General features: G+C 40.2%; 1 protein-coding gene across 1 annotated transcript in view; it reads right to left on the reverse strand.

Moving 5' to 3' along the window:
- The window catches only part of CTNNBL1 (catenin, beta like 1), a 177,341-nt gene extending 164,736 nt beyond the window's left edge, over nucleotides 1-12,605 (reverse strand). Inside the window, exon 1 of the mRNA XM_012662812.1 lies at nucleotides 12,402-12,605. Within this exon, the coding sequence (XP_012518266.1) occupies nucleotides 12,402-12,431 (30 nt within the window). The 5' untranslated portion in view covers nucleotides 12,432-12,605. The remainder of the gene's footprint in view (nucleotides 1-12,401) is intronic.
- Between the last annotated feature and the right edge of the window lie 3,537 nt (nucleotides 12,606-16,142).

Below are 16,142 nucleotides of genomic sequence, written 5' to 3' on the forward strand. Positions count from 1 at the left end.
GCTAATGAGTGTGTGAATTTGGATATAAGGCTGGCTGCAAGATACAGAGTTAAGGCACTCAGGTACATGGCTACCCTCTGGTAAGATAAGCAACCATGAAAGAAAGGGGCACAGCAAGGAAGGCCAGGGCAAGCCCCTATTTGTTGAGTGCTAGTTTCTCTTGAAAGATTCATGATTAGTGGGCAACAGTAATTGTTCGGATGTTCTCGAGTTCCCAAGATGGCAGTGGTAGGCAAAGAGATTTTAGAGGAAATGCTACAAGGAAAATAAAGACGAGTCAGACTGATGTGATTTCTAGGATCTTACAGACTTCAGTATCTAGCAGATGAGCTCTAAAGTTTTATAGTTCAACCAAAGATAACCAAGAATACTAATGCCTCATTCATCCAATAACCTCCACTTTCATGAAACCATTAAAAGAATGGGGGGGGAGGCCTTAGAGGTTAGATATAATTCTATCAAATAAACAGTAACAGTAAGGAGTGACAGCTGACACCAAGGAGAAGAATGAAAACTATTAAAAACTAGGCACAAGAACTCAAACTCCCTAACATTCCACAGCACAGAAGTAAAAGCTTTCCACGCTTCAAAAGGTCATAAGAGAATCTGGGCACAATTAACATGTATTCATAATGACGATCCTGAGACCACCGTGTGACCTACTGAGAACAGTAAGAATGTACGTTTTTTAGAAAGATCTCCATACAATATGATGAAAAATACAAGTTCTGTACATGTCAAAAAGAGGAGGCATCATCACACACAAAGCACTACTCTGAACTCCATTTTGGCACCAAGTAGTTTGGATCATGAGGCAATTTACTTTCCCTCTGGGCTCTGGCTTCCCCAACTGTGAAAAAAAGGAGGTTGCAATACATCATCTCCAGGTTTCTTCTTGTTCTAGCATTCTCATGCCACTTACAGGCTTCAGTTACCTGGAAAATCTGTTTATGACAAACACCACATTTTCCAAAGACACCAGGTAAATGAGGAGTTAGTACAATTCAATACATCCTGTACCACCTTTTTTAAAAATGAACCTCGTTATGGGTTTCTTTCAGCTACAACCCTCAAGTAATCAATGGTAATGTTTTTCTTGTCCTCCTTTATTGAGGAGTTTCAGCATTCTGTTAATTCTTTGGCATTTCTACCATCCTCTGCCCAAGAGAGTTTACTTCTGGCCAGAGCCCTGCTCCATGTTGAAGCCTCTCTGTAAATAATCATGTAACCTTGAGCTTAAAACTTTCTCTCATCATTAGTCTGGTAAGCTATTAGCTGTTCCAATGTTCAGAGAGGCTGCTAAAAGATTACATGACAAATTATAACTACAATTCTTTTCTTTTTATCCAAAGCTGCAAAGAAAATAGCATTCCAACATTATACACCAGCAAAGGACTAATGTACTGTTAATGTTTAAGTCTATCAAAGATCCCAAAAGAAATTTTAAACTCAGATGCTCTTGGGAAAAGTGGGGGGTGTCAAATAAAAAATGTAATCAATCCTCAATTTTATGTATTAACAGAATGAGCACATGAATAATGTCAAACAAACTGTTCAATAATCAATCATACTTGCTTTTGGAATAAAGTCAGATATATTCCGAGAGAAACAACACGACACTCTGCTTGGTTTCTCAGTTCAGTGACTCTGGACATTGCTGGGTGGTTAGCTGAAGGGAAGTCCAAGGAGTTAAGTAGATAATCTGCTTACAAGCGACTGATAATCTAAAACAAGTTAAAAGATAGAAATGCACTGTGGTAGTCTCACTAGATCTTTCACTGAACTCCAGGATGAAGAGAATCCAGTTTCTATTTACCAACCCACAAATCGAGTTGGAGTCCTAAAGTTTAGGCCAATACTTCCAGATCAGTCACTCCTGGAACTCTATAGAAAAGAAAATGGTTTGAACCACAGGCACATTTCATTTTATTGCACTTTACAGACAATGCATTTTTTAGAAATTGAAGGTTTGTGGCAACCCTACGTCAAGAAAGTCTATCGGTGTCATTTTTCCAATAGTACGTGCTCTCTTCATGCCTATATATCACATTTTGGTAATTATCACAATGTTTCAAACGTTTTCATTATTATTATATCTGTGATGGTGATCTGTAATCACTGATCTTTGATTTGTAATTGTTTTGGGGCACCATGAACCACATCACATAAGACAGTGAACTTTAATTGATCAATGTTGTGTATTCTGACGGCTCCACTGATTGGCCAGTCCCCCATCTCTCTCCCTCTCCTTGGGCCTCCGTATGCCCTGGGAAACAACACTATTGAAATTATGCCAATTAAAAAGCCTACAATGGCCTCTAAGTGTTCAAGTGAGAGAAAGAGTTGCATGTCTCTCACTTTAAATCAAAAGCTAGAAATGATTTAGCTTTAGTGAGGAAGGCATGCCAAAAGTAACGACAGACTGAAAGCTAGGCCAAAAGCTAGGCCTTTTGCACCAAACAGTTAGCCAAGTTGTGAATGCAAAGGAAAGTTCTTAAAGAAAATTCAAAGTGCTACTCTAGTAAACATATGATTAACAAGAAAGTGGAACAGCCTTATTGCAGATATGGAGAAAGTTTGAGTGGTCTGGATAAAAGATCAAACTAGCCCAACATTTCCTTAAGCCAAAGCCTAATCCAGAGTAAGGTCCTAACTCTCTTCAATTCTGTACAAGGTAAGAGAGGTAAGGAGGCTACATAAGCAAGTCTGAAGCTAGCAGAGGTTGGTTCATGAGGTTTAAGGGGAGAAGCCATCTCCATAACATAAAAGTACAAGGTGAACCAGCAAGTGATCCAGAAGATCTAGCTAAGATCATTGATGAAGGTGGCTACAATAAACAACAGATTTTCAATGTAGACAAAACAACCTTATATTGGAAGGGGATGCCATCTAGGACTTTGATAGCTAGAGAGAAATCAATGCCTGGCTTCAAAATTTCAAAGAACAAACTGACTCTCTTGTTAGGGGCTAATGCAGCTAGTAACTTTAAGTTGAAGCCAATGTTCATTCACCATTTCAAAAATCCTAGGGCTCTTAACAATGATGCTAGATGTATTTGGCATGTACTACATAAACAGAACAAAAAAGCCTAGATGACAGTGCATCTGTTCACAGTATGGCTCACTGAATATTTTAAGCCCACTATTGAGACCTACTGCTCAGAAAAAAAGATTCCTTTCAAAATATTACTGCTCATTGAAAATGTACCTAGTCAACCAAGAGCTCTGATGCATATGTACAAGATTAATGCTGTTTTCATGCCTGCTAATACAATATCCATTCTGTGGCCCATGGATCAAGGAGTATTTTGACTTTCAAGTTTTATTATTTAAGAAACACATTCTTAAGGCTATAGCTGCCATGGATAGTGTTTCCTCTGATGAATCTGGAAAATGTAAATTGAAAACCTTCTGGAAAAGATTCACCACTCTAGATGCCAGTAAAAACATTTGTGATTCATGGGAGGAGATCAAGATAGCAAAACTAACAGGAGTTTGGAAGAAATTGATTTCAACCCTCACAGATGACTTTGAGGGGTTCAAGACATTAGTAGATGAAGTAACTGCAGATGTGGTGTAAATAACAAAAGAACTATAATTAGAAGTAGAGCCTGAAGATGTTGACTGAAATGCTGCAATCTCATGATAAAACTTGAACAGATGAGAAGTTGCTTCTTACGGATGAGCAAAGAAAGTGGTTTCTTGAGATGGAATCTATTCCTGGTGTAGATGCTGTGAACATTGCTGAAATGACAACAAAGGATTCAGGATGTTACATAAACTTAGTCGATAAAGCAGCAGCAGGGTTTGAGAGGATTGATTCCAATTCTGAAAGAAGTTCTACTGTGGGGAAAATGTTATCAAATAGCATTACATGCTACAGAGAAATCTTATGTGAAATGAAGAGTCAATCTATAGGGCAAACTTCGTTATCTTATTTTTAAAAATTGCTGCAGCCACCCCAACCTTCAGCAACCACCACCCTGATCAGTCAGCAGCCATCAACATCACCAGCAAAATAAGGACAACTCACTGAAGGCTCAGATGACTGTTAGCGTTTTTTAGCAATTAAGTATTTTTAATTATGATATGTACATTTTTAGACATAATGCTGTTGTACACCTAATAGACTACAGCACAGTATAAACATAACTTTTATATGTACTGGAAAACCAAAAAATTAATGTGACCTGCTTTATTGGGGTGGTCTGGAACTGAACCCTCAGTACTTGGAGGTATGCCTGTATTCAGCTGAGGCACTAAAGAACCAAATGGCTGACCCTGGAGAAGGTAAAAGCAGTATCAGAATTCCTGCTATAACTTCTCCTAATTCCAATTCCTCTATAGCTACACAAGACTCAGACGAAACTCAATCACTTCCTTTTGGACACTAAGGGGCAGGGAGACAAAGAGAGGAGAAATTTGTAAATGAGATTCCTGGTACTAAATGAGAGGAAAACGGAGATGTCTTAGCAGTATTAAAGAGATCTGGGGAAAAGAATTACTGTGTTGATGGCATAATTCTTGGTATCAATGACTGCTAACTGTGGTAGCACAGGGTTGTGCTTCAACCTACTGAGAACATTTCTATACTGTGGCACGTGTGGGTGAAAAACTATTCTCATTTCATTGTATAGCATTCTAAACCTTACTCTCCAAGGGACTAATAACCTTGGGAATACTGAAGCAGTTTTGCAGGATTCAAGAAAAACCTTTTTTTTTCTGTAGCATGTGTGTTGTTTGTAATGATATCAATAATGAAAATTAACAGCTATTATTTACTGGGCACTCACTATGTGTCAGGCACTATACTACCTGGCAGTACCCATGTCGTCTCATTTAATCCTCTATTTTAACAAAACATGGTAAAGTGGAAATTTTTTAAAAGATGGTACAGCAAAGATAGATACTTTAATACAATCTTCATTTTAAAGATGAAGATCTGAGGCTTAAAGAGGTTAATTAACTAACCCAAGGTCACACAGCTAGCAAGTAGCAGAGCTGGGATTCAAACATAGGCAGTCTGAGCCAGGGTTTGTGTTCATCCTCTGCGCTAAACATTACGAGACGCCTAATAGGCACACTCAAAACGGCATGTGCTTTGAATTATTTTCTCCGATAGTGCTGATAAGCCATTTTGAACCATCCATAGTCTCCAGTATAGTCATTTTCATATAGGAAAACTTCTCTATTGGGCTAAACCTTATAAATTCAATCCCCCAATTTAAATAATGACACCTAATGAGAGATCACAGAAAGGTATGGCTGTCTTCCTCAAGTTCACTCCAAAGTTAGGAAGCCAACTCAACAAGACCTATCTTCAAGGAAACTGGAATGGATAAGACTAAAATCTATGACTGGAGAGGTGTTCTGTTAGTCTACAGAGGAAATAAACCCACATTCACCATGCCTATATGAGATCTACAACAACAAAAAGTTGTTGACCAAGTCAACAACTTGGTCTTATTTGACCAGGTCTTAAGAGTCTCAACTAAGGTGTGGTGGGTGGAACAGAAGGAAGGGATGGAAAGACGACTCCTGAAGACACAGCACCTCCTCCATGAAGCCTTTCCCAACTTCCCACTGGCAGAGCTGCTTGTGCCTGTCTGCCACGACATCTTGTTCACGCCTCCATAACAGCACCGACACTCCGAACTTGGATTTCAAATACATGGTATATCCCCATTATACTAAAAGCTCCATAAAAGCAAGAACTGTGACATAATCATTGTCCTATCTAGACTGTGAGTTAATAATTTTCATATCCTAACCCCTTCTTGACTCCTGAGAGAAGAGCCGGCCTCTGACCATGAGCTTGTATGACCCATGAGGAGAGAACCTTGTCTTTCATCTTTGAGTCCTTTCATCTTTGAGAAATAGCTCCAAGGCTTCTTTCAAGTCCGCTGAACATCGACACCCCTAACTAAAATGCAAAGTTGGCCATGGGGACAGGCACAGGTGATACCATAACACCTAGCCAGAATGTCCAACAGACACATGAAACACAAATCAGGGCTAGGGAGCTAAGAGCTGTGCACAAAAAGGTGCTGAAAGGAAAAGAATGAATGAGTTCTTCCAAAAAGATGAGGAATAGCGTTATAGAGTCAAATTCTAGTGAAGAGTCAAGAATAAAGAGTCCAATAAAATCTTTGGCAAAAGAACATTGGCAACCCTCAAGAATGTAGGTTTCGGGCATTCTACAAAATAACTGACCAGCACTCTTCAAAAATGAAAGATAAGGGGAGAATAAGGAAACATGACAATTAAATGCAATGAATAATCCCAGAACAGAAAAAGACCATTATTGAAAACACTGGTGACATCTGAATTAAGTAAGTTAGTTACTAATATTATATGAATGTTAATCTCCTGGTTGTTATCATTATACAATGGTTATGTAAGATGTTAACTTTAGGGGAAGCTGGATGAGGAATATATGGAAACTGTATTATTTTTGTAAATTTTCCCTAAGCTTAAAATTAATTGAAAATAAAAAGCTAAAAAAAAGAATATAGGTTTTGTAGCAAGAGTAGCAACATATAACAAGGAAGAGAAAACGATACAGAAACTGAAGTAACAGGGTGTGAATCAAATTTTCTTGAAGTCTAACACAAAAGCAGAGACAGGCCAACAAACAAACAAGGTAACAGCACAAAGGCTTTCCAAAAGAGGAAACAACACAGCATATTTGAAGACATGTACTGGTTCATTCACTCATCACTAAACAACCACTTAATTAGACACAGACTGTGGCTGACTCTCTGCTAGGTGCTGGTCCCTGCCTCTAAGGCTACAGTCTAGTAAAGAACATGTACAAGGAGGCATATAAATACAATGTGTTTTGTGAGTGTGAAAAGAATGAGCCAGAGGCAAGAGAGAGGATGAGAAGGATGCAAAGGGAGGAAATGAACTTAAGAAAAAAAATCAGGAAGGAGGTGAAACAGAAAACTCTGAAATGGAAGTATCAACGAGAATAGCTCTTTATTATTTATAGTCACACTTCTAACAAAAGGTAACTTTGAAAAGTACTAAACTCATGCATAAAGAGCCCTTCATGATGCTATAAAATGACATTATGATTAGAATAACATTCTTAGGGTTATAGGGAAGATGAGACTACCACAGAATGAAAGATATATTTGAGCACCAGTACTCAGGTTTTCAATAATGTTTCTTATCCACACAACAATGACAAAAAGCATACCAGAAAAGCTCAGTTACAAAACAACTACTATCTTAAGAGCCAGATAAGAAATACAAATGATAAACACACACAACAAAAAAAAATGGCTATAAAAGAAACTTTGAACTAACATTTTATATTCCTACTAGATTAACAGGAAAAAATTACAACTAGTATATCGAGATAGCAATTACAATGCAATACACACAGTTTACAATTAGCACTATAAACTGATAAAGGATTAACTCCACATAAGCACTACGGATCACTTAACATATATGCAGCTAAGAGGACCCCATCCTCTCCTGCCACACCCCTCCATTTACCCAATGCTCTGAACACTTCACTCCCCTGCTTTGGCTCTTAATCCCAGTCAAGAAGGACCATCCCCATCCTACTTTACCACCCACAGAAATTCCTATCCATTCATCAAGGCTGGGATTCTAGTGTCATCTCCCTTTTCTTCAATGACCAAACCAAATCCATCCCCACCAATACATGCCTCTCCAGGCACATCTGATCTTTCCTTCCATTGTGCTGCCATAATGCTTTTATTCATATAGTTAGTTGTTTAAATGCCTGTCTCACTCCTTATATTATGAATTCTTTAAGGCCCAGGACTGTGTCTTAATAATTTTAGTATATGCAATACTTAGCACAGGAGATGGCACATGGTAATTACTAACGACTATGAGAGGGAAAAAAATGCCACATGAACAAAGAAGTTCACTACAATATTATCTCCAAGAACAAAAACCTGGAAACCACCTAAATATCCAATTATAGAGGAACACTTTAGGGAAAAGTGGTCTATCGTGCAAGCAAAAAGTATGCAAATATTAAAAATAACATGAAGGCTATGTTATTTTTAATAACACAGAAAATATTTCTGGCAATGTTAAATTAAAAACATAGAACACAAAACAGTATCTATACAATGGTTACAGCCACACAAAATACAGAAGGACTATGGGAATATAAAAAATATTTATTGGATTAGGGTAGTAGTTTTCCTCCTCTCAAATATTTCGATACTGTTCCTGATAGTTCATTATCATTAAAAAAAACTTCATTTCAAAAGAAAGAAAGAGGGAAAGGGGCAAGTTTAGAGACTCCTCTAAGCCCCTGCAACCCAAGGGAAATGCTAAGATACTACTGATAAGTGACAAGAGGAGTGGGAGTCTGCAGTATCACCAAAACCTAGGGTCCCTGACCCCAATCTGCCTCAAAGAGAATTCCTCTCATGTCACAAGCTGCATTAAATGTGAATTCTTTATTGCAAAACTTTGGAGGCAAGAACTCTTCCCAGACATCTGTGGAATTAGTATTAATGAGAGTGCCCTGGAGTTCATATACGTGCCTATGCAGCAGAAACTTCTCAGCCAAAGCACTGCTGGGCACACTTCTTGATGAGATGTCTAAGCCTGAAGGCATCAAAAAAGTAAATTTCCATATTGGGAACATAACTAGTTTCCCCCTGAAGACTTTTTCCATCACCTCCTGTCCACAGTGTAATTCTCCAGTCTTCTCAAATGAATAGTTAACATATGTCAAGGATATAAGGCATATACTGAGGCGCTTAGTGCCTAACTCTATTATTCATAGAAGAACCAATCTCAGCAGAAAATTGGAATCTTCCCAACAAGTTGCCCCAAAAATGAAAAGAAAAAATTTTTTTTTTCTTTTTTGTTTTTTAAAGACAGAGTCTCATGCTGTTGCCCAGGCTAGAGTACCGTGGTGTCATCATAGTTCACTGCAATCTCAAACTCCTGGGCTCAAGTGATCCCTCCTGCCTCAGTGTCCTGAGTAGTTGGGACTACAGGTGCACTCCACCACACACAGCTTATTTGTCTATTTTATGTAAAGACAGGGTCTCACTATGTTGCTCAGGCTGGTCTTGAACTACTGGCCTTTAAGTGATCCTCTCACTTCGGCCTCCCAAAGTGCTAGGATTATAGGCACGAGTCACTGTATCTGGCCCCAAGATGAAATTTAATAGACACCCAAAAAGAAAAGCTTCATTTCTTTCTTTTCTTTACTAAAAACATTAAATACTTTTGTTCCTGTTTTTTTTTTTTTGTTTTTTTTTTTGAGACAGAGTCTCACTGTGTTGCCCGGGCTAGAGTGCCATGGTGTCAGCCTAGCTCATAGCAACCTCAAACTACTGGGCTCAAGCAATCCTTCTGCCTCAGCCTCCCGAGTAGCTGGGACTACAGGCATGCGCCACCATGCCCGGCTAATTTTTTCTACATATTTTTAGTTGTCCGATTAATTTCTTTCTATTTTTAGTAGAGACGGGGTCTCGCTCTTGCTTAGGCTGGTTTCGAACTCCTGAGCTCAAACAATCCGCCCACCTCGGCCTCCCGGAGTGCTAGGATTATAGGCGTGAGCCACCGCATCCAGCCTATACTTTTAATAAACATTTTCTGACACCGCATGATATTTTTCCTTGCTTAGTCTCTGAATTTTAGTAATGGAATTCTCTACACTTTAGGAATAGAAGAACCTGAAGCCATATAGTCCAGTCTCCTCATTTTGCAAGTGATTAAAAAAAAAATGGTATACAGACAGGGAAAATGACTTGTCCTGAGTCACCCAGGTAAGTAATGATAAAGGTGGGATTACAACCCAAATCTCCCAGAAATGCAAAATCTAAAGTACCACTGGAGACTTACTGAATCAAACTCTGAGGGTGAGAATATTCAAATCAGACAACTTCATATCCATATGTCCCCACGAAGTGAACTTCAGTGGTCCCACTGAGTCTACTTTTTAAATAGTAACTACAACCAATGGCTCTTAAGATTTATGCACTTCTCTACATGTATACTATACTTCAATTTTTAAAGTTTTTTAAAATCTGAAAACAAAATGTAAAACTACATTTGGGTGTTCAGTTGGTTTCAGTTCTGGCCCTGCTCCTTACTGGCTGTTTGACTTTAGGCAGGTAACTTGACCTCTCTAGCTTGTGTTTCCTTTTCTATAAGATAGGCATGCCAATTTTATAGAAAATAAATCCTTCCATGCCCGCAAGGAAGGCCTACATAGTGTGTCATCTGCCTACATCTCTAGCTTCAGCCCTACCACTCTCCTGCTCACTCCCCATGTTCCAGCTACAGCAATCCTCCTCCTGGTCCTCTAATAAGCCGTCCCCTCTGCCTCCATCACTGTGCCCCCTTCACAACCTTGAGAGAATTAAACACGAGAACTTGTCTGAAAGCACCTTGGCTCAGCTTCTGGCACACAGGAGGCAGGCAATACAGCACAGTGGTTAGGAGCTCCAGCTTTGGAATAAGACTGCCTGAGAACCCTGGCCATGCCACACTACCTGGCTAGATGCCTTAATGCAGGGACTTTTTTGTACCTCAGTTTCCTCAGCCATGCAACAGAGATTAAAAACAGTACCTTCCTCAAAGGGTTGTTATGAGGATTTAGAGAGATGCTGCAGGTAAGTAAAGCATCTTTCATGTCTATAAAATGTTACTGTTTTCAAAGAGCTTTTGCATCCAAAAACTCATCTGATCATCATGACTTTCCACAAAGGGATAGGTGCATTTGACTAAGTATGGACTAGATTCCAGGCTATACCATCTTTCAGGAAGAGGAAGAGTGGACATGGATCTTACAGAAAGGAAATCACATGAATAGCATATGTGAGAAATGAACAGAGCTGGAAATAAAGAGACCAGGACTCTGATTTCAACTCTGCCCACCACCTTGGCCTACAACCTCAGGTAAATCCGTTTATCAGATGGGCGTTCACTTTTCATCTGTAAACAAATGCATTGAATGACGTTATCTATAACATCTCTCAATATAAAATTCAAACTCTTTATCATGGCCCACAAGGAAGGCCTACATAGTGTGTCATCTGCCTACATCTCCAGCTTTGTCGCCTACCATTCTCCTGCTCACTGCGCCATGTTCCAGCTACATCAATCCTCCTCCTGGTCCTCTAACAGGCTGTTCCCTCCGCCTCCATCACTGTGCCCCGTTCACATGACTGGCTCCTTCTCAACCTTCAATCTTTTAATATCCATTCCTCAGAGTTCTTCCCCAACCACCTTATCTAAAGCAACAGGTCCCGTCCCCCACTCCCAGATGTTATTTTCTACAGCAGCCCTGTCCAATAAAATAAAATGAAAGCCGCAAACGGACCACTTATGTAACTTTACATTTTCCAGTAGCCACATTTAAAAAGGTTTTTAAAAGGTGACACTAATTTTAATAATATATTTTCTTTAATCCAATGAATCCTAAGTATTATCAACACGTAATCAACATGAAAATTAAGATATTTTACATTAATTACTTTCATCTATTATCCCAAATATCTTTTAATCATTACTACCAACAATCAATGTAACTGACATGATCAGGTAATCAGTATTTTAAAATTTACTTTTTTCATACTAAGTCTTCAAAATTCAGTGAGATTTTACACTTACACTACTTCTCAATTCAGACCAGTCCCATTTCAAGCATTCAACAGCCATATGTGGCTAGCAGCTACCATGTTGGGCAGGAGTCAGGACACCTGAACTCTAATCTCAGCTGTTAGTTTCTGAGTGGCTTTGGACAAGTCCTTTCTGCCCTTTGGGCCACCGTTTCTCCACAAGTTTCCTGAGCCAGAGGGACAAGAAGATTCCTAGGAACCTATCCCTTACTAGAGTTCCAAACATCTCCCAAAAGCCACAATTAACACAAGCACAGCTTTCTACACTTTAAAATCAGCTCTCACATCCATTAGTTGGTACTGCCCTCAAATATCCCTACCAGGCAGTTACTACTGTCTCCACTGTACAGATACAAAAACTGAGGCTCAAAGAAAGGAAAATGATTTGTCCAAAAGCCACACAGCCAGTCAGTGGGAAGCTGGGGCTCAAATCCAAGAAAGACCAAGGAGGGGGGAGAGCGAGCTGAGAGAGGAGGGACGATTGTGAAAATACAACAATCTGGAGCCTCAGGGGAGTTGAAGGAAACCAGGCCCCAGGGTGGGGAAGAGGAGGTGAAGGGGTTCAGGCCTTCAAATGGAATGAATCGAAAGAGCCCACGAGGGCCCCGGGAAGTGAAGAGAAATGAGAGTCTGGGCCCCCGGGTGGCTTGAGAAGTGAGGGGGCCTGGAAGTAGGGTGAGGGGAGGTCAGATGAAGGGACTCTGGCCCCGCGACCCCTGCCCGGGTAAGGCCCGAGACCCCCGGCCCTTCTCGCCCCTCATACCTGGTAGCTCAGAAGTTCGCCCACGTCCATCGTCCTGGGCCCAGACAACACAGGGTACGCTGGTTCCCTCCACCCACCCCCAGACCGCGGGGACCCTCAGCTGCGGCTCCAGCCACACTGCCGTAAAGAGCCGCGAGCGGGGTCGCAGAGCCAATGGGGTAAAAGTGAGCGCGACGAGAGAACTGGCCACACTGCGGTAAAAGGCAGCGCTACCGTAAAGCGCGCTGCAGTTGTGACAGTACTGCTTCCGCTCGGGGCCTGAAGCGGGCGGGGAAAGGGGCGGAGACTTGGAGGAGGGAGAGGAGTGGAGGGAAAGGCCCCCAAGAAACCAGCGTTTTATTGCGCGGCACTTAAGTTCAGGGTGGAGTGCTAGGTGCTTGACCTGCGCTCTCACAAGCTTCCAGTGATTTATCCTCATTTGACAGGTGGGGACACTGAGGCTCAGAACATGGTTTAATACATGAACCATTCATTCTATTAATTGATTGATTCATTCATTAATTCTGGCCATAATACTATAAAATACCTTCCAATTCCCACCCTAAATCCTATAAATACTATACTCACTAGCCATACTATACTATACTCGCTACTGAGCACTTGAAATATGGCTAGTCTGAATTGAGATGTGCCGTAAGTGTAAATAAAATACACACTGGATTTCTAAGACTTATATTGATTACATGTTAACATGACATTTTGGATAGATTGGGTCAAATGAAATATGTTATAAAATCAATTTGACCCTTTCTACTTCTTAAATGTGGTTAGTAGAAAATTTTAGATTGCATATGTGGCTCTCATTTGTGTTTCCCATCGTATTTCTAACAGACAGTGCTGGCTCAGAAAGTGACTTGTCCAAGGCTGCACAGCTATTACTTTCTTAGAGTGGCACCCTCAGTCCAAGTAAGCAACCCCTCTCCTCATTATTTCCTTTCCTAGTACCTCCTCCACTAAATGTATGTTTCGGTGTGTAATTTTGTACTTAATGATTGTTTACTTGTTTATTGACAGCCTCATTGACTGGACTGCAGGCTCCATGAGAGCAGGGATTGTGTATGTCGTGTTCACCGTTGCATCATCCATCAAGCCTAGTACAGTGCCTGCTAGAGGGCAAGGTTTCTCAATGAGCCTTGTGGGCCGTGGTAAGGAGAGTGGATTTTATGCAAACAGCATTGAGAAGATTTTAAGCAGGGTAGTTTTGTGATGGGATTTATGTGTTTTAAGGATCACCTATGCAATCTGCTTTGAACCGAGTTTATTTTCCCTGATACTTAGACACGAATATAGACTGTGCTTTGCTCAGGAAGACAGGACAGAGTAATGGTGAGAGTGTACCCTTTGGACACAAACAGACCCGTGTTCTATTTCATGGTGTGCTGGAGCCAACTTGTGTAGACAGGCTTACAAAAGCCCATGGTTAAATTTTCAGAAAGTTTGCAAACTGATTGACATCAAGTTGATTGCTTGAAATCACAGTGACAGAAATATTTATACCATGTAAATAAACAAATGCTACAAATCAGGGTTGTTACTGTTGCTTTTCCAGAGAGCCAGTTGTTAACCATCTGCCAGCACACCCCTGATTCTGGTTCTAGTCAAAGTTCCACCACATTTGGCTGTGTGCCCCTTGGCAAATTACTTTCTCTCTCTCTAAACTGCACTTTCTTCATCTGTAACATGACTCATTAATTCATTCAACATGTATTTAGTGAGAGCCTGCTCAAGGCTAGACACAATTCTGGGCTCTGAGGATATAGCAGTTTATAAAATAAAGTTCCTGCCTTCTTGGAACCTTCATTCTAGTCAGCGAGAAAACTTTGTGGAAAAAATATTGTTATGAGTCTCATTTTATAGATGTGGAAACAGGGGCAAGCAACTTCACCTCTGCATGCCTGATTTCCTCACCTGCAAAGTGGAGATTCAACCAAATCTACCTCATAAGGTTATGGAGACTGCAGACAAAGCACTTAGCATAGTACCTGGCACAGAAAGGTGCTCAATCAATGTTTACTGTTAATATTATGAGGAGTTGAGTGGGATGGGGGCAAGGAGAGGGCAGGAGGGATCAGAGCATTTCTTACACACTTTCCTTTTCAGGCATTCAGTCTTGCCTATGTATTTTTAGAAGCAGCCTTACAACAGAATTATTAGGCAAAATCCTATGAGAACCAGGTTTGGTGAGCAAATGAGGATAATGTGCTCTGCTGGGAAGGTTTCCCAGAGGAGGTGCCATTTGGAGTAGGGTATAAAGGATGAGAAGAGTTGGCCAAGAGGATGTAGTAGGAGAATAGTGACTCTGGCAGATGGAACAGCTAAGCAAAGACATGGAGACTGGGTTATTTCTTATAGACAGAGCATAGAATGTGTGGAGGAAATGGTGGGAAGTAGGCAAGGGAAGATCACAGATAGGGTTAACTGATTTAGCAAATAAAAATACAGGACACCCGGTTAAATTTGAATTTCAGATAAACAATGAATTTTTTAGTATAAATGTGTCCCATGCAATATTTAATAATCTACTAAAGACTTTTCATTGCTTATCTGTAATTCTGATTTAACTGAGTATTCCTTTATTTTATCTGGCAACCCTAATCTTGGAGGATCTTGAATGCCATATTAAGATGTTTCAATTTTGTCTTGATGAGAAGGTTCACTAATAATTCCTTGGGAACCTCCCCAAAGATGAGGCTTGGGGTACTCATCTGTCAAGTCTCAGCTTAATATCTCACATCACAGGAGCCTTCCCTGGATACAAGATCTAAGACAGTCTCTCCCCGCCTTCCAGATTTTCTATCAGAATTCCTCACCATTGTCTTCAGAACACTTATGATTTCTGTTTCTATATTTATTTGCATTTAACTCATTTGGGGGTCTCCTTTCCCTTCAGGACTCTAAGTTCCAAAACTTGGCCAGAGGTTGTTGCATTGTTCACCATGATAACCTCAGAAGCTAACACAATACCTGCCACTTAATTGGTACTCACTAAGTAGTTGTTGATCTAATACATGAACCAATCAATCTACTGATTGATTGATTCATTCATTCATTCCTGGCCATAATACTATCAAATACTTCAAATTACCACCCTAAACCCTAACAATGTGACTATTTCAATTTTAAAGATAAGGAAATGAATGTTCAGAAGAATTATGTGCAATGCACCACAGTCCAAAAACATGATGATAATGATTTCAGAATGGCATCCACAAGGGAGCTGGGAGAAGAGCACTACCCAGGAGACCACCTGCTGGGCTGTAACCTTTTAAGAAATGTGGAAGACTCATCCCTTCCAGAAAGTTTTTAAATAGCAGTGGGCTGCCTAGGTTCCTTAAGCTTTCAGTATTCTAAGATGTAATCAGAGTTGCCTCCTCCATTTTTCAGCGCTCTAGTAAATTATTTGTTGGAACAGCCTTTAAGGAAATATCCTCAAAAAACACTCATAAAGTATATTTATCACCAATATTGAACTCCCACCCTGAGAACTTGAGCTGATTTGAAAAATACAACACTGCCAAAGAAATTCTGACTCCTCCATTTAGGCACTGAATAGGTGGGGAAGACTTACAGAGTGGGCCATAGGAAGGGGAATATGTTTTCTGGGGAACAAAATGCAATTTCTGGGGCTTAGGAGGAGTCTTCCTTCTGCTTCTCCTTCCCAAAATCCAGGTCCCTGGATCCTGTGTATTCTAATATTTGTAAATAATTGTGAACACTGAAATGTAGGGAGTTTAGTTACTT

Source organism: Propithecus coquereli, unplaced genomic scaffold (genome assembly GCF_000956105.1).
Source record: "Propithecus coquereli isolate 6110/MARCELLA unplaced genomic scaffold, Pcoq_1.0 Scaffold780, whole genome shotgun sequence".
NCBI classification, from domain to species: domain Eukaryota; kingdom Metazoa; phylum Chordata; class Mammalia; order Primates; family Indriidae; genus Propithecus; species Propithecus coquereli.